General features: G+C 37.3%; 1 protein-coding gene and 1 non-coding gene across 2 annotated transcripts; one reads left to right on the plus strand and one right to left on the minus strand.

The window, feature by feature from the left end:
• Positions 1-167: 167 nt before the first annotated feature.
• Positions 168-19,758, plus strand: C4H5orf22 (chromosome 4 C5orf22 homolog). Its single transcript, XM_061187685.1, has 9 exons — positions 168-310; positions 1,545-1,690; positions 3,725-3,874; positions 6,255-6,684; positions 10,173-10,235; positions 10,479-10,600; positions 12,619-12,685; positions 14,604-14,743; positions 17,816-19,758. Exons 1-9 carry the CDS (start codon positions 230-232, stop codon positions 17,946-17,948), a joined length of 1,332 nt encoding a protein of 443 aa, XP_061043668.1. The 5' UTR covers positions 168-229; the 3' UTR covers positions 17,949-19,758.
• Positions 6,108-6,214, minus strand: LOC133091644 (U6 spliceosomal RNA). The gene has a single exon (XR_009700970.1). It is a non-coding gene; the product is annotated as a U6 spliceosomal RNA (small nuclear RNA).
• Positions 19,759-21,156: the final 1,398 nt, after the last annotated feature.

A 21,156-nucleotide genomic window follows, 5' to 3' on the forward strand; every position in this document is an offset into this window, starting at 1 on the left:
TGGGCTCGCCGCAGCGCCTTGTGCGCGGTGATTGGTGCATCAATAAGAACGATGAACATCTAAGCCAATCGTTCTCGTCGACCCCTCCGGCGCCCGCCCCCTGCCCCCTACATCCTCCAATCCAGAACCACAACCGGGTGAGCGCGCGTTTCCTCTCAGGAGAGGAGGTGGGGCGGCAGCTCCGGCGTCTGGGAGTGCAGCTCGCTGGGACGCTGCCGGGAGCGAAAACATGAGCGAGTTTACGGGAGAGTGCGCCCGGCTCCGGCGCTACCATGAACTCCCGGTGTGGGTAGTGGAGGATCATCAGGAGGTGAGAGGGCGGCTGCCGGGCCTGGGGCAGAATCGCGCGAGGACCAAGGAGGCGGCGGAGCTTGGGCATCGGAGGCCAGAGGGATAACCAGCATTAGTTATCCACGCGAGTTGCATTGCTGTGGGGAAAACACCAGAACGGTTAGCTTGGAAGAATAGGCGCTGACGTTTATGGGGCGCTTACTACGAGTCGGGCAATTCCTCTAACCCTCGAGGCTCTGGTGGCATCGGGAGTCGAACGCGGACAGTGTAACTGCAGAGCCCCGAGTCCTCAACCTGCGCATTAACGCAGGCTTCCTACTGTCTCCCGGCCTCCCTACACGTTCCTGCTGTGTAGCTGGGAGGCTTTTGTTAAGAATGTGGACTGTCATCTGTGAAATGGGTACAAAGTAGCACTCATAGGGCCGTTAGTATTATTGTGTGCGTAGTGTGTGCATAAATCTTTTAACAGGGTGCCCCTAGTTTATAGACACTAAAGATATTTTCTGTTTTTGAGGTAGTGCTACTTTGGAATAGCTAAAATGGTGCCCTAATCTAGATTTCTGGAAGCCTACGAGACAGTCCCGTGATCTAAGATTTTTTTTTTTTTTTTTAGTAGCATTCATATGCCTTGGGAATGCTGTGGCTCTGAAAGAGGAAGAGGGTGATTCCAGATTTGTGGATGAATAAAGTAAAGAGAATAGGAAGGAAGTTGGGTCTCTCAGGACCTAGAGATGGTGTGTATGGGTCTGAGAGAGCAAGCATGGGTTAGGTGGTGCTTTCAAATTCAGTCTTAAACTTAGAACTCTAGAGACCCTAACAGGACAAAGAGCCTTACAGACGACACAGCCCTGTACCACCGTCCTAAAGGTGTGGAAAAGACCCAGAGACCCAGGTAGCTTGAACACATCTTTAATGCCAGAGAGGGTATTAACCAGCAGTTTTTTCCTGAGAACCAGTCCTGTCTGTTTCCCCACATTATCTTTGTGTTTGAGGTGGAGGCAACATGGTGGTGAGAGATGCCCATTAAAGCCTTTGGAGGTGTAACTTGGAAGTTCTGAGGAAAAAATAAGGCTTGAGATGATTGTCTAAACCATGTACAATGAACAAATTTCCTGTTTCCCTACTTTTTAACAACTTGGTGTGCTTCAAGTTATGTGCAGTTATGTTTAGCATTGTTTTTCAGTCTGCAGTTGAGTGTATGGTCATGATTTCAGTACCAATTCTGAATGTGTGCATCTATGTGTCTTTTACAGGTTCTGCCCTTTATATACCGGGCCATTGGCTCAAAGCATCTTCCTGCAAGTAATATAAGTTTTGTGCATTTTGATTCACATCCAGACCTCCTTATTCCTGTGAATATGCCAGCTGACACTGTATTTGATAAGGAAACACTTTTCGGGTAAAATGTGATTTTTGTTAATGATCTCTTATGTACCTGAAATACAATTTGCAGTAGATGATAAGCAATTAAGAGAAATAGTCTTTGCTAAGCTCATGAGTTTTGCTTTTGTTTGCCTTTTTTATTTTATTTAGAACAAGTATGGACAAACTTTTTCTTAATGAACCAGATAGTAAATATTTTAGGCTTGCTGGCCATATGGTCTCTGTTGCAACTACTTATTTTTGCCCTTGTGGTGTGAAAGCAGCCGTAAACACTATGTAAACAAGTGTCAGTGGCTGTGTTCCAATAAAACTTTATTTGCAAAAACAGGTGGCCCAGCCAATGTTTGCCAACCTCTGCTTTAGAATTAGAATTTTAGAAGTCGGAGACTTTAGAAATTACCTAAGCCAGTTCTCTCTTCTTTACCCCTTTAAAAGTCTGGTTACGGAGGCACAAGAAAATGTGTCTTGAACACATAGTTCAGTAATTGTATAAGCAATGCATCTTCAATTTGTGTATCCTTTCTTCCAGTATTGAGTCCCTGCAACCTCCCAATTTGTTTCTCTTCAGGTCACAAATCCTACTGACTTTCAGTTATACAGAATCATAGAGATGGACGTGAAATTGGTAATTTGTAGTCCATTCTTCAGGAAAGACATACCTAGTGTATCTCTAAATAGTGACTTACTGACCTCTCTTCAGTGATATAGTTCCCTGAAATTGTGTCACTGTCTCTTTACTTATGTATTTGTTACCATGTAGCCTACTCGTATAAAATGAAAAGTTACATAGCAGTAATTTTCCTGTTATAATATAAAATTAAAATTAAAATTAAAATATAGATGCTTGTGTGAATTAATTTTAGCCTACTACATTTCTTTTAGTTGACTCTAAAACTCAGAGCACTAATTTCTAAAGAAATGTGGTAGCTCTACCATTGTCCTTACTCTCTTTTATATTTAGAGATTTTATATTTTAGAAATTAAAAAGAATTATGAAGCAGGTATGACGACTTTACAGTTAGTCATAGAATAATAGTTTTTAAACTTGTTTAATCTCAGGATTCCTGTACACCCTTACAAATTCTTGAGTTTTTTTTTAATGTGAGTTATATTTATTGATATTTACCATATTTGAAATTAAAACTGAGAAATGTTTAAGATATTAATTCATTTCAAAATAATAGAACTTTATATGTTAGCATAAGATATTTTTATGAAAAACATATATTTTCTAAAGCAAAAAAAACTTAGAAGAGTAACAATGTTTAAATTTTACAGATCTCTTTAATATTTGCCTTTATAGAAGACAGCTGGATTCTCAGATTCTGCATTCAGTCCGTTACCATATGTTGTTTTGGTGGAGGTATATGAAGAGTATTTTCATAGCCTTTTCAGATAATTGTGAATATTCTTTAATACTATACCAAAACTTGACAAGTGGTCATTTCTTAAAGCTTAGTTGGAATGTAGAATCCAGCAATTCAGGTTCAAGTCTGAACAACTATGGTTTATGAGTCAGTCTTCCTTTCAAGAAAAATGGTGTTCAGCTTGCAATTCAATTACACGTGCTTTTCCTTGAGACAACCGTTGTACTTCAAAATACGTAGCAGAAGTGCTTGCTGTGCACTTCCCATCTTGCCACACAGGTTATTTTAAAATGTATACTCAGGATCAAAGTTTAATAAAATTATGGAAGACTTTCTCATGTGAAACTGGATGGGGGTGTGGGACACTGGTGCTTGGTAGTGGTGAACACGGTGACTACTAGTAGAGTTTGGTGCCTTTGCCTTGATTAATCTTAGGACATCAACCACCATTGCGTTGTACTGTCAGTGTAAATGTCAATACAGTGAAAAAGGGGAATAGTGCCTTGGTGTTCTTAGAAAAGTTGTTTTGAACTAGTTACACTGAAAAGGTCTCAGGAACCCCTGCAAGGGTCCTTGGACCCCACTTGGAGACCTACTGTCTTAAAATATTGTTCTGAATGAAATTACATTTGGAAAAACCTACTTACTAACAGTTTTCATGCTTCCTCTCTATTTCTTTCCAGAGAATTAAGTATCGAGAATTGGATTATACCTGCAGTTTATGCTGGCCATTTTTCCCATGTAATATGGCTTCATCCCACATGGGCTCAGCAAATCAGAGAGGGCAGACATCATTTTTTAGTAGGCAAAGACACTTCGACCACAACAATCAGGTAATTTCCTCATATTTATGAGTATGAAAGGGATTGAATACTTCTTCTATCTGATTTTAGGTCCCTGTAATAACTTATAAGTATCTCTACACAAAAATGGGGTCAGATTAGCCCTCAACTCTTCCAAAAAGAGTTCTCGAAACACCAGGAACAAATTTGCAAGTCTCTTGATCTTTTTCACACATCATTTGTATTTTGTTGCTAGTCAAGTTGGTTTCTGAATAACATGATCTTCCTCCTCTGGAAACCTGGCTCCATTGATGACTAATTCCATTAAATCATTGAAGTACCTTATAGACTTATATATTTAATGATAACATTTTATTATTTCCTTCCAATGTAACTTTTGTCTGCTGAATTTAACAATTTGCAATGAAAAAGCAAAATTATCTCACTTTGGTTTTTTTATAAATTCAGTGGCTGAAAAGTAGATTTGGGGTTTTAATTTTATTAATATGGTGAGCTCTAGATAATTACCTAATCTAAATTAAATAGCAGCATTCTCTGACTTGAGTTATATATGCAATTATTTTTGGTGTAGAAGCTATTTAACCAATGTTTTATGTAGCTTGTGATACTGTAATATCTTTAGAAGTATCAGAATGTTCTTGGCTTTCTAAATTCTCTTGTTATGGGATGAATGTTTTAAGCAGTGGAATCATGACTTTCTAGAACCTGAAGGATAGTGGGATGAAATGGTAATACATTGAAAATGAAATACAGTCTATCTCACTGAAAATGATACTTTTTATTTCTGATTTATCTTTAATGATACAATTAACTTTTGTTGTATGTTCTTATCAATTGGACAAGTAACTTTTCTGTGTATACATAAAAATTGTATTTATTGAGGATATAATAAATAAATAGGGCTCCACATACAAATATTATACATAATACTGGTTTATATGAAAGAGTGGTAGGGTTTTTATTAAGTACTTCGGTGAGTAGGCCTAATTTAACCTGTAACAGGTTTCTGCAAAATCAAATTAATTTTGAGCAATCTGAAACAGACATTTGATACTCAATGTGTAATAACAATATTAGGAAGATTTTTATTATCTCATGATTTTAGTTAATCCTGCAAGTAAAAATTTATGGAAAAGACACACATATAGGTATGCAGTCTGAGATGTATGTATGTGTTTGTACGGATGTGAACAAAGTAAAATGTTCCTTATTAAAGAAGAATACAGATTTAGATTGGGGGATACAGCCTTTGTCTTTCTTAGGATGGTACAGTTTTTAATAATCTTGGACATTAGTTTTATTGTCATTAATCTTTCTTAGAAAATTGTATCTTTTTAAACTTAAGGCTGTATATGCTAGAGGAGGGTGGGTGGGAAATAAATGTTAACCATTATTTTAATTGGGTAGATCCTACCTCTGGAAGAAGCATTTGGTTTTGCTGTTCAAAGTATTTATCAAGGCGTAATATAGTTGAAAAGCTAAGAACATGCTGATATGTCTAAAATCAGGAATCTACAACTTGTGAAATGCATTCTCCAAGTGCACAAGATTCTTTTAAGTTGCTTTTCATATTAAAATATTATAGTTATATAAAATTTAATGAAGCTTTGAAATATGTCAGAGGGAGCTTCTATTATTATTATTATAAATTATTTCCAGATACAATTTTTCTCTTAAGTGATTTTTTTGGATAAAGTTCCAGCTGGTATGAGAGAGATCCAAAGCACTGGCTAAACAGGACCATTTATTTTCTTCTCATGTTAGAGTTGGCCACACACAGTCCAGAGCCAATGTGACAGCCCTACAGTTTGGAGAACACCAGTGTCTTCTGTCTTGTTGCTCCCCCGTCTCTAGAGTATCGCCTTTGTCCTCAGAGTCCAAGTGGGGCTTGCCACCACCTTGTTCACATGCCAGTCGATGGGGAGGGGAGGGCGAGGCTCTGTACGCTTCTCTTCCACTCACAGCTTTTGACCAGAATTTAGTCAAATGGCCACACCTAGCTGCAAGATAGACTGTGAAATATGGTCTTTACTTTGGGCAGTTGTGTGCCCAGCTAAAAATTTGGGGAACCCTATTTCCATAGAAGAACAGGAAGTACAAATATTATAGACAGCTCTCAGTTTTTGTCAAATATGTCCTTTCTTGTATTTCTGAAATTCTATATGAAATGTCAGCTAATTTGTCCTTTCGTCTTTTTTTTTTTTTTTTTTTTTAAAGTTTATTTATTTATTTATTATTTATGGCTGTGTTGGGTCCTCGCCTCAAAAATATGGAACGCTTCACGAATTTGCGTGTCATCCTTGCGCAGGGGCCATGCTAATCTTCTCTGTATCGTTCCAATTTTAGTATATGTGCTGCCGAAGCGAGCACTGTCCTTTCGTCTTTAAAATATTTTTTTCCTCTGATCCAGGGTTACAAGTACAGATCATTACTTTCTAAGTGATGGTCTTTATGTAACTGAAGACCAGCTAGAGAACCAAAAACCTTTACAATTGGATGTAATTATGGTGAAACCTTATAAACTCTGTAACAATCAAGAAGAAAATGACACAGTGTCTTCTGCTAAGAAGCCAAAGCTAGCACTGGAGGACGCAGAGAACACTGCCTCTACTAATGGTGAATCTTGTTCAGAAGGACTGGAAAATGACTCAGTGACACAGAGAAGAGACCAAACTTGTCTACAACCATCGTGTTCATGTTCTTCTGAAAGCCAAGAATGCCACACTTCAGTCAGCACTGGAGAAATCCTGGAAATTTTGGAGAAAGGGGATGCATTTGTTTTAGATATTGACTTAGATTTTTTTTCAGTCAAGAATCCCTTCAAAGAAATGTTCACTCAGGTAAATGGGGTATTTTTTTTTTTTTTTGATGTGGACCATTTTTGAAGTCTTTATTGAATTTGTTACAGTATTGCTTCTATTTTATGTTTTGGTTTTTTGGCCACGAGGCATGCGGGATCTTAGCTCCCCCACCAGGGATTGAACCCTCGCCCCCTGCATTGGAAGGCGAAGTCCCAACTACTGGACTGCCAGGGAAGTCCCAAATGTGGTATTTTTAAAACGTGGCTCTGGAGAACTGTATGACATTTCTGTAGATCAGGGATCAGGAAACTTTCGGCAGACAGCCAGGTAGTAATCACTTTGTGGGGGACCCCATGTGGTCTCTGTCACATATTCTTCTTTGTTGTTTTTATACCCTTTAAAATTGTCAATACTATTCAATTTTTGTATACCCACTGGAGGGATATACAAAAACAGATTGTAGGCCATAGATTGCTAATCCCTGCTCTAGATAGTGTTCTTTATTTTGCATTTATTAGTTGGGGTAGTGTGTACACAGGTGGTTGAAAAAAATAAAATCATATACAGTTGACCCTTGAACAACATGGAGGTTGGGGCACCAGCCCTCCGCACAGTCAAAAATGTGCGTATAACTTTGTACTGGGCACTTGGTATCCACAGTTCCACATCTGAAGATTGACCCAGCCGTGGATTGTGTAGAACTGTAGTGTATATTCACTGAAAAACGCCACATATGGACCCACGCAGTTCAAACCCATGATGTTTAAGGGTCAGCTGTAGTACAAAAAGGTGTATACGTTAAGAAGTGTATATGTCACTCTCTTACTCCTTCTCCATTCCCCCAGTTTCTTAGAAACAAATACCATGGCTAGTTTCTTGGTATATCTTTCCAGAGATATTCTATGTATATACAATCCCATGTGACAAATTTTTCACTGAACATTGAGGTGCCTGATTACACATGTATGATTTGTAGCTGATGATTCAGTCCTGTGATCCTTCAGGTACCTCATCAGATCTTAAATGCAAATCACCAGACACTATTAGTATGCACAGGTCTGAGGTAGAACTATGGGTGCCTTTAAGAAACTGGTAAATTCATGATCCAAGTGAGCATTCCCAGGTGCATTTTATGAGCACATATAACTGCTTACCTTAACATATGGGAGGTTGTTCCAGATTGGTTCTTTTGGGGATTCAAATTAACTGTCTTTTTTCTACCTAAGTTCAGTATTTGATTCATGACAATGATGTTGCACTTTACACTCCTTGTTCTGTGTGCATATCGGAAGCCATTGTGATTTATCTAAATTATCAAAGATCTTTAATAGGTACTGATTAAAAATAGGTGAAATTGGAGAATGTACAGTTGACCCTTGAACAACACAGAGGTTAGGGGTGCCGATTCCCTGTGTAGTCAAAAATCCAGGTATAACTTTTGACTCCTCCAAAATTTAACTACTAATAGCCTGCTGTTGACCGGAAGCCTTACTGATAATGTAAACAGTAAATTAACACATACTTGGTATGTTATATGTATTATATACTGTATTCTTATAGTAAAGTAAGCTAGAGAATAGAAAATGTTGAGGACATCATAAGGAAAATACATTGACAGTACTGTACTGTATTTATCAATACCATAAGTTTATATCATGTTAAGAAGATGAACCTACATCAGTATTATCTCATATGATACAAACACTGTTATATGTATTACTAGCACTAGATATCAGAAATGAAAAATAATGTGACAAAGTCATATTTATTTACAGTTATAACGATTCATGCATTGATAATGAGGAAGCAGCAATGTGATTGCTTTACGGTAGCCTAGTGTAATTGACATGATTGCTTCACGGTAGCCTAGCCTGTATGCTAATGAACGAATCGTTATAAAAATTTTATGGCATACAGTATTACAGTCATATTCATAGTACAGTATTGGAAACATTGTTATATTTTTTTAAAAACCACTTATGTGATAAGATGATATGCAGTTTCTCCAATTAGGAGAGAGAGGGGCATACTGTACAGTAATGTGATTCTTTGAAAGCAAAGTTGTAAAACAGTAGGAAAACTAACCCATTATTAATTTTATAGTAATATCATTCATCTTGTGCCTATGTAAGGATAGGTTAGTATCTTTCTACATTTTATGCATTCATGACATACTTAACTTGTTCTTAATTTTTTCAATATTTCTAGGCTATACAGTTGGCCTGCAAATTTTTTCAAATTGTTGCAGATCTCCAAAAACATTTCCAATATACAGAAAAATATCCATGTGTAAGTGGACTTGTGTAGTTCAAACCCATGTTGTTCAAGGGTCAACTGTAGTGTAATCTGGAGCAAGAATGGGGGAACTAGAGTGCTCTCCCAGCTTGCAATAAGGGGGAAAAATTGCCCTCTGCTTCTTTCCTGCTATTGTTTATGGACCAGTGACTATAACTACCAGCGTTCAGAATTATGAAATGACCTTAGAAATATTTAGAAAACATGAGAATGGGCATACCTGGAAGCTAAAAAACCTGACTTTATGAATTTATCCTACAAATATACTCACCAAATACTTGTAATGGGAATTTCTAAAAGGTTATATAAGAAACGTAATGACAGTTATTTCTTTTCCTGTGCTATAAGGAAGCCTGAGAAAGTGGGGATATTGTTTCCTTTATATCCTTTGGTTCTGTAGAACTTTTTGAAAAGAGCATGTATTATACCTTATAGTTTAATAGCTATTTTTTAAAAAAACATATTCAGAAGTCAGAAAGCGTTAAGTTCTGTTTGTTACTTCTACTTATTAGCTGTATGATCTTGGGAAAGTTACTTAACCTTTCAGACCCACAGTTTCTTCAAGTATAAAATCAAAATAATAATCATACCCAGCTCACAGGATTGTTATGATGAGGATAGTACACAGCATTGTGCTTAAGGAATTTTAGGTCTTGTGTGTAACCCCTTCCTGACAATGCTCCTAAATAGGATTATTGGGGCCAGATATACCTACCTGTAGTGGGGCTGCCTGGCTGTGCTGAATAAGGGGAGACATTCTCCTGCAAAATCCTTCCATTGCATCTGCCTCCAGGATTGCCTTTGTACTCCAGAGCTCTCTTCTCTGGCTCAGGAAAGGGCTGCAAAGTGAACGTGGAGAGTTTTGTTATTGTTGTTACTAAGATATGTGTATTTCCCATAAATAGCGAAAATCTGTTCAGGTCCTAGGATGTATCCATTTATAGAGTAGAATATTATTAGAAATATTTTCATCTTATTACCTGTTAGCCATTAAGTCTTCTTCCATAGCTAATTTTTACACATTCTTGTCATGCCCAGATGGATAGAGTTACCCTAAAGAAGTGATAATATTTACAATGAAATATGAATTATACATATTCCCTCATTTTCCCTGACTAACCTTTAAATGATTATCTAAGATGTTCTTGTATCACAGCCATTTTTTATTTAAAGCATATCATTGAACAATTAATCTTTTTCCTAGTATATGGATTTTTTGTTTTGTTTTCCAGGAGGAGTACAAAATCTTACAAGAGCTGTACCAATTTAAAAAGCCTGGTACCAACCTGACAGAGGTATCCTCCATTTGTTTCTTTTGTGTTTGTCTATTTATCACATATCTAATAATATCTTACATGATGTTGGAGTACTCGCACACAACTGTCCAAAATCTTGGTGTGTGTTTCTTGGGGAAGCCCATGGTTAGTACTTGAAAAATTATGTTTTAACTAATTGAATCAAATTTTCATTGTAATGGGATTTCACTTGTTTTTTTGAAAGAGTAACTATATAATCTCGGCTTTTCAATGTGTTTAAAGGAAGATTTGGTAGATTGTGTTGATACTCGAGTTCATCAATTAGAAGATTTAGAAGCTGCTTTTGCCGATTTGTGTGATGGTGATGATGAAGAAACTGTACAGAAATGGGCTTCAAATCCTGGGTAAGACCCTCAAATTTTTTTTTTCTCCAACTCTACTGTATTTAGTCCTAGATATATTGCTAAATTTGCTAGATAAATTGCTTTTTAAAAATTAGTATCTTCTTGGGACTTCCCTGGTGGCGCAGTGGTTAAGACTCTGCGCTCCCAATGCAGGGAACCCGGGTTCGATCCCTGGTCAGGGAACTAGATCCGACACGCATGCCGCAACCAAGAGTTTGCATGCCACAACTAAGGAGTCGGCGAGCTGCGACTAAGGAACCCGCGAGCCACAACTAAGACCTGGTGCAACCAAATAAATAAATAAATATTTTTTAAAAAATTAGTATCTCCTTTTGCTATGTGTATTACCTATTTAAAATATTCAGTGCAATTTTCACTTAAAAATAAAATGTTCAGAAACATCCCTGAAATATAAGTATCATAAAACTTTATTGTCACTAAGGAAAGCAGTGGTATGGAAGAATAAACCATAGTAGTATTAATCATATCAGTAAATACTGATCAGGCACTTTAACATAAGTTAATGCTTTTCCTCTTCAGTATAGGGCGCTAGATCTAAAAATGATTCCCTCCTTTTTGAAATTATGATGGAAGATGGAGATATAGAAATAAGTCACAGAACATGAGTCTTCCCAGGAATATTGAAGAATACCTACTATTTTGTGAAGTCTCAAGCCAAGTTTAAAATTAAATGAAACAAAACGAACAAAATAGCCTGACAACTTGAGAATCCTGAATCTAGCCACCTTCCACTGAAACCCACCTGCCTACTGAGCACACTTAGCTCTTCACCACCTGCAGGCAGTTCTGTCACAGCCTTGAAGAAACAACAAGGCTACAACAGTGGTGAGTTTAAACTGTGACTGGAGTTGGAGGAAAAAAAGAATAGCACAAAGGAAAAGTGAGTCAGACAGCAAGAAACGTCTCCCCAAACTTTCCATGCCCCTAAAGGGTCAGACCCTCAGCATGAAGGAGTCTTCACTATTCCTAAGGAAATAGAAGAGGTGGGTGATTAGGGTCCAGAAGCCCAGAAAGTGTCGTTAATAAAAAGGGAGAAGTAATAGGGTGAGTGAGTAGACAGGCCTCCATGCCTTCCTTTTGTCTTTATTTTTTCCCTCCCAGCAGATCAGTGGGTATTGGTAGAGGTGGCATTAAAATACTAGAAACACTAATTAATCAGGGCTTCCAAAGAGTTCCATCTGTATTAAATAACTTAAAAGCACCATTGTTATTATATCAGACAGTATAAAACTTTTCCAGTTATAATTGTATATGTCAATAAATATGTCCTTAATTTTTTTTTTTAACTTTTGGGAAACTATCTTTTTTCATCACAGGGTGCTAAAGGCACTTAGTTTTCTTGCTGATCAAAATAATTTTTAAAGTCACAGTAGAACTTCCATTTTTAAAGAAGAGGAAAGACTCAGTTTCTTGAATGCCAATTTTTAATCTTTAACACAATCTGTAATCTTTTAAGTAAGAAGACAGCAGGGAGGGGCTTCCCTGGTGGCGCAGTGGTTAAGAATCCACCTGCCAATGCAGGGGACATGGGTTCGTTCCCTGGTATGGGAAGATCCCCCATGCGGCAGAGCAACTAAGCCTGTGCACCACAACTGCTGACCCTGCGCTCCAGAGCCCGCGAGCCACAACTACTGAGCCCGCGTGCCACAACTACTGAAGCCCACGCATCTAGAGCCTGTGCTCTGCTACAAGAGAAGCCATAGCAATAAGAAGCTCGCGCAGCGCAACAAAGAGTAGCCCCCGCTCGCCGCAACTAGAGAGAGGCTGTGCGCAGCAACAAAGACCCAATGCAGCCAAAAATAAATTAATTAAATAAATTTTTAAAAAAGAAAAGAAAACAGCAGGGAACCTTTGTTTCTTAATATTTTAAGATGATATTTGAACAACTTTAATTTCCCAAGAATCATATGAAACATATTATTAATGGTAAATTTCATTTGCTACTGTAATTTTAGTTGAGGTGATGTGATGTTTAATTGAGGGGTGCTTTTTTCCAGAATGGAATCACTAGTTCCACTGGTACAAAGTTTGAAAAAACGGATGGAAGCACCGGACTATGAAATGGTAAATACTTACATTGAAGTATAAAATGACCCTTTAAGAAAGGCATTTTTCTGGCTAGAAAAATGTGCTCTTTGTTAAAGTGATTCACTTTTATTTGTGTTCCTGGAAAGTGTGAGTGGATTTAAAAAAAAAAAAAAGAAGAAGAAGTGAACGAAATACATACTTTTTAGAAGCCAGAACACTGGAAAAGTTTTCCAGGAAAAACACACTTTTGCCAATTTTATGTATGAAGCAAAAGTACTGTGGATTTATTAATTTTGCCTATGGTCAGATCTCTCCTTGCCAGAGAAAAGATTTCTTTTAGAAAAGAAAATTTCTACATTTGCTTATTCTTTATTGATTCATTTTTATACTCCCTTCCCCCTTCTTTCTTTCCTCTCTCTCTGAAAACTTTTCTGATTGTAAAAACCAAATAGAAGGACAATAGAAGCCATTGTGGCCAGCACATCTTAACTGTATTAGCTGTATAAGTTTGTTTGCCAACAGCAATCTGAATGCTGTGTCAAAAGAGGATGCCTTTAATGATAATTTCTTTTATTTTTGTATCATTTTGTAGTATTTAAGCATAAATTTTCCCATTTGAAGTTCGGGTGCCTTTTCTCAAATTTTGTGCCAGAGCTGAGACCTCCAGGTCTTCTGCTTCTTTTACTTCTGGTGTTTCTTTTACTTTAATAAATTGTGGTTTTGCTGTAGTGTTTTATTTATTTGTGGAATATAATCAAACCACTTTATTTGAACTGAAATTTATGTATTTATTTAATGCTAACTTTGTAAGAATAAAAAATACCAGCAAAAGAATATTTTGGTTAAATCAGAGATAACTCAAGACTCACCCTTTTTTTTTAATGGCAATTACTAAGAATGATAGTGAGAAGACATTTAGGGTTTAAAACTGCTTTGAGCTCACGTGATATTGTGGAATGTGTCTTCATGCAGGTCTACTTTAGTCATCGCATTGCATCTGAATTTTCTGGTGGTGGAGGGGGTGTGGTTTTATACATTGTTTGTTGAGAAAAAGGATGGCATAGGCTTGGTAGCAGATTATGTAATCAAATATAATGTGCCCATAGCTGCAGGGTTAGAACACTAGGTGTTTTGATCATTTTAGTAGAAAAGAACATGCAGAGTCTCTCTTTTTAGTGCATTGACTGATCATTGGCAGTTAAATCTTTGATGTGTATCCAGAGCCTCCAATAATACAGTAGATTAGTGTTTGTTTCCATACTTTGCACTTATGTACCCTAGGCAAAACTGCAATATATTTGAATTCCAGTTTTCAGAACTTTAAAGCAGAGACTGCAAAATGTCAGCCTGTGGGCCATTTCTAGCTCTTAGGCACATTTAGTTTAGTGCTAAGACTGGAACACCAGTCATTTACATTTACAACACATGTATAAGATATCAGTATATATGGTTATACATGAAGCATACACAAGAAACTCAAAACAGTAGGTTCAGTAAGGTAGGAGGAAGTCTTCCCCTTGTATCGTCTTGAAGCTTTAAATGTAGTACTCATTACGTGTATTTAAAAAGTAAATAAAATAATTTGTTGAAAGAAAAGTAAGGTGAGAATACTATGTACCAATTTATATTAGCTTTTAGAGTCCAGGTGAAATGGACAATTTGCTAGAAAATGTAAATTATCAAAATAGACTGAAGTAAAGACAGAAACTGAATGAATCCACAATCATAAAATAAAGAATTATTCCTAGAAAAGGCATCAGGCCCAAACTGGTGTACAGGCCAGTTCTTCCAAAACTTCAAAGTATAAATAATTGCTATGGCATGGAAACTATTAAGGAAGAAACAATCCTAATCCACAAAAATATTAAAAATTTGTCAGCAAGGCCATAAATGGTTAAAGAATCTTCTGAAAACAACAACATTACCATGTAATTTTTAATTGTCTTATTTTCAGGTTCACCAGGCTGGTCTAACCTGTGATTATTCAGAACTTCCTCACCATATCAGCACAGAACAAGAAATTGAATATCTTATTCAATCTGTGTATTACGTTCTAAAAAATTTGCCAAAACCCACTGTAGTGACAATTGCAAGGTAAGTGTGGTAGCTTGAATAATGGCTCACCAAATATGTCCACATCCTTATCTCCAGAGCCTGTGAATATGTTGCCTTATATGCCAGAAGGGACTTTGCATATCTGATTAACTCAAGGAGCTTGAAATTGAGGAGATTATCCTGGATTATCTGGGTGAGCCCAGTGTAATCACAGGGGTTATTATAAGAGAAAGGCAGGAAGGTCAGAATCAGAGAGATTGGAAGATGCTAGACTGCTTGCTTTGAAGATGGAGGATGGGGCTTTGAGCTAAGGAATTCATGCAGCCTCTAGAAGCCAGAAAGACAAGGAAACAGATTCTTCCCTAGAGCCTAGAGAAGAAATACAGCCCTGACAGCACCTTTATTTTAGGACTTCTGAGCTCCAACACAACTGTAAGGTAATAAATTTGTTTTGCTTTAAGTCACTAAGTTTGTAGTAATTTGTTACAACGGCAGTGGGAAATTAATTCATCTCCGTAGATGAATCTAATGATTACTAATGCAGTAGTTCTTACCTACTGATTTTTTACCTACTCAGCTCAAAATTCAGGTGTTATATTTTCTCTTTCCTATTAGTGATGGTTGGCAAACAACATACAACTCCTGTTAATCTTGTCTTTGAAGTTGGTGATGTTATTCAGTTGAACATAAGAATTCCCATTTCTGTGTCCTACAGATGAATATTTAGCTGCTACCATGTTTTAAATTTGAATGTACTAATGTGCTGAATAGTTACAACAATTTAATAAACATTTCTTTTCTATGTTAATCTTTGGATTCATTTTGCATGTAACTGTGAGTTTCTAAAATAAGTATTTAAATGCTCAGGCAAGTAATATTATATATTTTATGAGAAATATTTTGAGAATTCTGTTACCATCCTGAATGAAATTCATAGATAATCTGATCTATATACACATAATTTAAATATATTTAGATAGCATTTATAATATGTAGATGATATCATTGTCTTAATCCATTCAGGCTGCAATAACAAAAATATCTTAGACTGGGTGGCTTATAAACAACGGGGCTTTATTTCTCACAGACCTATAGGCTGGAAAGTCCAAGATGAAGGCACCAGCAGATTGAGTGTCTGGTGAGGACCTGCTTCCTGGTTCACAGACAGCCATCTTCTCCCTGTAACCTCACATAAAACGAAGAGGTGAAGATGCTCTCTAGGGCCTCTTTAATAAAGGCATTAATCTCATTCATGAGGACTCCATCCTCATGACCTAATCACCTTCCAAAGACCTCCACCTCCAAATATAATCACATTGGGGATTAGGTTTCAACATAGTAATTTTGGGGGCACACAAACATTTAGTTTATAGCAGTAACCTACCTATACACATAATTTAAATATATATTCATATATCCACACACCAAAAAAATAGTAACATAAAGGAGAAATGAAAGTAATTGATAATAGAGTAATATATATTAAAATGCCGCACCAAACTGGCATCTTTACAAAGAGTCACTAAATGCAGTTGTTAAAAATGCCAACAGATCCAGTGTGTCGTATTGCCCAAATACCATGAACAGCACTCCCATGGCAACATGGTTAGTCTAGTCACAGGAACCTCTTGGTAAAGTTCTGAACTTAAAGTCCAATCTTCCCTCAATTCACAGAGTATTTGCATTCCTGGAAAATTTAGTTTAATCCATTTTCAAAAATACTTTGTTCATATGTAGAAGAGTATTAAATTCTAGGCTCAAAAAATTAAAAACAGGTTTTTCACTTATATAAGTGCTCCGTGGACCTTGGAGACTGTACAGGACACAGGACAATTCATATTCACATTGCAGGACTATCCTGCATATTGCAAGCACTCTAGCAGCCCTGCCCTCTTCCCTGGTCCCCTAGTTGTCATTGTGACAATCAAAAATGTACCTGCAGATTTCCAAAACTCCCTCTTGTGGGTAGCTCCCATCAAGAGCTACTCTAATACTGTTTGAAAGAAGCCAGAAATCTTTGTGAAAGCATTGAAATGCCCCTTATTTTTTAAGGCTAATAAATTAAACTTTTACATATCCTGCTTTCTTAAAGTAGGCCTTTATCCATAAGTGTATGTTAGACAGTATTTCATAATTTAAAATTGTTTACATCAAGCCTCAAAAATAAACTAATCACCATAGAATGAAATGAGTTCATCTGAAGTCTTACAGATTGTTTCTTTAGGTCTAAAATACTTGTGATAAGGAGTAGGCTAGGTAACTAGTTCCATTTCCTCCTATAAAGATTTCTGTGCCATTTTCCAATCCAGTGGGATTTCCAATGGATTTCCTCACCCCAGTTCAGAACGAGGAGACACTGATAAAATCATTTTAGATACTAATCCGGCTAAAATTATCAGCGACATTGTTACTGGCTGGTGCCACTCAAATTACAGTTGGTGATTCTAGAAAGACCCAAAATGCAGATTCCTGCCCCATCGCACTTTGCTCTCTTCTCTTAATACTACCTAGGAGACCAATCCCAACACCAGCACATCCACACATTTCATTTTGGTTGATCTTGTACAGTTGTGTGGTTAGCAAATTGTTTATAGAAGCAGAACCCTTTTATCGGTTAGAATGCCTCTACCCTCATAATTTCTAGCCTGAGTGTACACATAATAAAAGAATGTGAAACATGATGCCCAGTCACTAATATAATTAGCCCCAGTGTTCCCAAGCAACATCTCCCTTTCAGGGAAACAACAGTCTAGTATTAAGCACTGAGGCTTTGAAGACATGCTGTATGGTTCTGAATCCCATCACCAACACTTACTAGTATGTGGCCTGTGCAGGTTAATCTTTCTCTGTTTCAGACTCCTTTAAAGGGGTGGTAAATGTACCTATTTCAGAGAGTTGCTGAGAAGATTAAAGAACATAATTCATGTAATGCGCCTGACATAGAGTAAACGTTTAGTAGCTTTCAACAGTTATTATACCAAAATTCAACATAGCTCCATTTCTAATTTACATTGAAGTCAACACATGCAGGCTTTTCCTCACTGCACAGTATGATCTCATCCTATTTATGTGTATTTTTCTTTTCCTTTCTCTTTCTCTGCTTGGTTCCAGGTCAAGTCTGGATGATTACTGTCCTTCTGAGCAAGTTGACACCATTCAAGAAAAAGTCATCAGTGTGCTACGCTCCCTCTATGGGCCTCTAGACGTTCACCTGGTATATTCAGCAGAGTCCACTTCATCTTGAAACATCCCAACGCTAGGCTCCTATTAACATCTTGATGTAGTAACAGGGTTTTCATTAACTTGTTTACAAATGAATCTTCCATAGAACACTTTGTTTTAATACTAACTTTCATTTAAAATCTTTCAGGTATTTTGAATCTCCAAACAGGTATCACCAGTTGTTGAATGATGGCAATTTTTTTTTGGCATCAAGTCTACCCCCAGTTGATGGAACTGATGCTCATCTTTCTTCTGTCCATCACTGTCGTCTTCACTTTTGTGAGGGTTTTTTTCCTCTTTTCCCCTCTTCCCCTTAGGTTGGTTGTACTGTATGAGATGTATTCATTTATTCATTCACTCACCCAGCTGACATTTTTTGAGCACGTACATGTGCCAGACATAATTAAGTGCTGGTTATATGGTAACAAACAGAATAGACAAGGCCCCTGCCCTCTTGGTGGACAGCTGAGAAACAAATTATGGATTGTGAGACATGTTATGAAGGAAAGGAGAACCACAGACCTGTCTTAGGCATGCTCTTAGTACTCAGGGTGCCCTGGCCTTACACGAAGGTAACATTCTCAAAAGCTACTACCAAAGTAATGATAATAATAATACTAAAAAAACTTGCCAGTCCATGAAAATGTTCTAGGAAGTCTACCTTTCCAAGACTTAGGATTGTGCCCCAACTCTTACGGAATGCTCTCAGCATTGTTGGTATTGAGGGGGTCTATTTGAGTAAATTCAACCAAACAAAAAATAACTTTGCTAATCAAAAAAACCCTCCAGGGTTTTTTGTTCCTCCAGATGGTCAGTATGGGTGTCAATTATATCAATAGTTCCTAAGTGCCACTTTATTGGCAGTCTGGGTTGATAATTTTTTCAAATAAACCAGCTTTTTATGTAAATAGTAGGGGAAAAAAGTTAAGTCCTTACTTCTGATCTACCATAAATACCCAAGGACATAACTGCCTTCCACCAGTCTCTCCATGAGTAAGAGACCCTACCTAAGTCGCTCTTTTTTTTTTTTTAATGATTTATTTATTTGATTGATTGATTGATTGCTATGTTGGGTCTTCGTTTCTGTGCTAGGGCTTTCTCTAGTTGCGGCGAGCGGGGGCCACTCTTCATCGCGGTGCGCGGGCCTCTCACTATTGCGGCCTCTCTTGTTGCGGAGCACAGGCTCCAGACGCGCAGGCTCAGTAGTTGTGGCTCACGGGCCTAGTTGCTCCGCGGCATGTGGGATCTTCCCAAACCAAGGCTCGAACCCGTGTCCCCTGCATTAGCAGGCAGATTCTCAACCACTGCGACACCAGGGAAGCCCCAGTCGCTCTTGATCATAGAACTTTTCGTTTACTTAATTTGCCAAAGTCTTCCTCTCTTCAGTATTCCTCGTGTTCAGTAATCATTTTTAACTACCTCCTTGGTTTCCTTTCCTTTAAAAGGTCGGGTGGCATTTAAAGAAAAAAAAAAACATCCATCAAGCCTCATTCCTAATACAGCAGTCGTTTCCATTTTTGCATGTAGCTTTTAAGCCTTGACCATAGGGGTACAGTTGCATGTAGCTAAAATTATAGTGTGTTACCTAACTTGATGGCTAATACCCAAGGTCACATTGCTATTGCCACTCAGTAGGTGGCACCAGATCCTATTTTTCCAATGATTCTATTTTCCAGCAAACTTTTCTTGTCGTTAAGTTGATCTCCCAATGCTAATAAGTATAAATGCTTATTTCTGTTGTGAAAAGCAAAGCAAACTGATTCAGCTTTCCATTTTTGATAGAACATTATGTGCCAAAAAGCTTTATTTCCCTGTAAAATCAGAATGCAAAATAGTGCTATTCTTTATTTTTAAATTTTGAAAAAAATGTATTAGAGTTCTGTAAATGATGTTACTTTTATAAGTAAGTTATTTTGTCTGCTAAAGTAAATAAAAAGGTGTGTTTTGAAGTTTTAAAGATTTAAAACCAAACTGTAGCACTAATTAATTGTATATGATCTTGGTGTGTTCATAGCATTGATCTTGTAAGTCTGGTTTAGTAGTTATTTATTACTATTCCCATGAACTCTGATGAGATTCATCATTGTTTTAACTCAGGTAGAATAAAAGGGCATCAATTTCCTTTTTAGGAACGTTCGATCGTTTGGTTCTCATGCTCTGTAATTCTCATTGAAGAATAAAATTCAGTCCCTACTTGTTGACTGTAACCAACTTAGTAAATTATGTCTCTGCACATTTCAAATAGGAAGATACTTAGTTTATCAAGACATCCTTCATTTGTGTTCTAAGTGCCAATGAGGAATACCACAGTACAATGGTAAATAAATGCCTTGAATTATTTACAAGTATCACTAAAGCATGGGATTTTGAGCAGCTTTTTTAAAAATGTGACTTAAATGTAAGATTAGGCCATAACTTTGATAATTGACAAGTATGTATTTCCCAGTATCTAGGGGGAATTTTTTTTTAAATCTCTAGAAGTGTTTTCTGTAGACATCGATCTGTAAGTGTTCTAGGTTCTCAAGGAGCTCTTAGTCAGGTCCTTCACTTTTATTATATAACATTCTCTCCAAATCTTCCTTTGGTTTTAGCAGTAGTGGTCCCACATTGCTGGCACTATATGCATTGTACTGCCAGTAGTTTACAGGATGTTTCTTAGTATAAGATTATCTCACCAAACTTAAGAGAAAGCACTTTCATGAAACTTAGGGAGTTTTTGCTGGACATCTTTCAGAAATGCTCAAGATACATGCGGATCACATGTAAAAATACTCACTATTGGACTGTGCTGTACTACCTGGTCATCCTGAGTTGCAACACTCTCTTGAAGTGCTTGTTTGTGAACTAACTGGTCCTGGACCGCCTCTGTGGTTTTGTAGGTCTAGCTGCCCTCGTGGAATTCCAAACATCAGTGCCATCCTTTCCCTTTATTCATTATTTGAGTTCAGCAAATGAAGTTGTAGTGACTAAGGAGGCTTCTGTGAACCTTGATTCTCAGGAGAGAGTTCTCTGAACAGTGAATAGTCTACTCACTCACTGGAAATTAGTAAGTTGGCATTCTGTACATTAGTATCTTGTGAGTTTGGTTCCTGTGATTCAGAAGCAGGAGCCCATTTCAGAGGCTGAGGCAAGCCTCAGGGTGTACAGTGTCTCTTCCTTTGAAGACCTTCCTTGGTGACTTGTCAGCCAGCCTACAGCTACAGCATTCCTACCATGTCTCTAACTTCAAA

The sequence above is a fragment of the Eubalaena glacialis genome, chromosome 4 (assembly GCF_028564815.1).
Source record: "Eubalaena glacialis isolate mEubGla1 chromosome 4, mEubGla1.1.hap2.+ XY, whole genome shotgun sequence".
NCBI lineage: Eukaryota > Metazoa > Chordata > Mammalia > Artiodactyla > Balaenidae > Eubalaena > Eubalaena glacialis.

Bases quoted from the DNA above. Each gene is read 5' to 3' on its own strand.
- C4H5orf22 (XM_061187685.1), top strand. From the start codon at position 230: ATGAGCGAGTTTACGGGAGAGTGCGCCCGGCTCCGGCGCTACCATGAA. The intron at 10,236-10,478 runs GTATCCTCCATT...ATGTGTTTAAAG, and splicing joins CTGGTACCAACCTGACAGAG to GAAGATTTGGTAGATTGTGT. The intron at 10,601-12,618 runs GTAAGACCCTCA...GCTTTTTTCCAG, and splicing joins AAATGGGCTTCAAATCCTGG to AATGGAATCACTAGTTCCAC.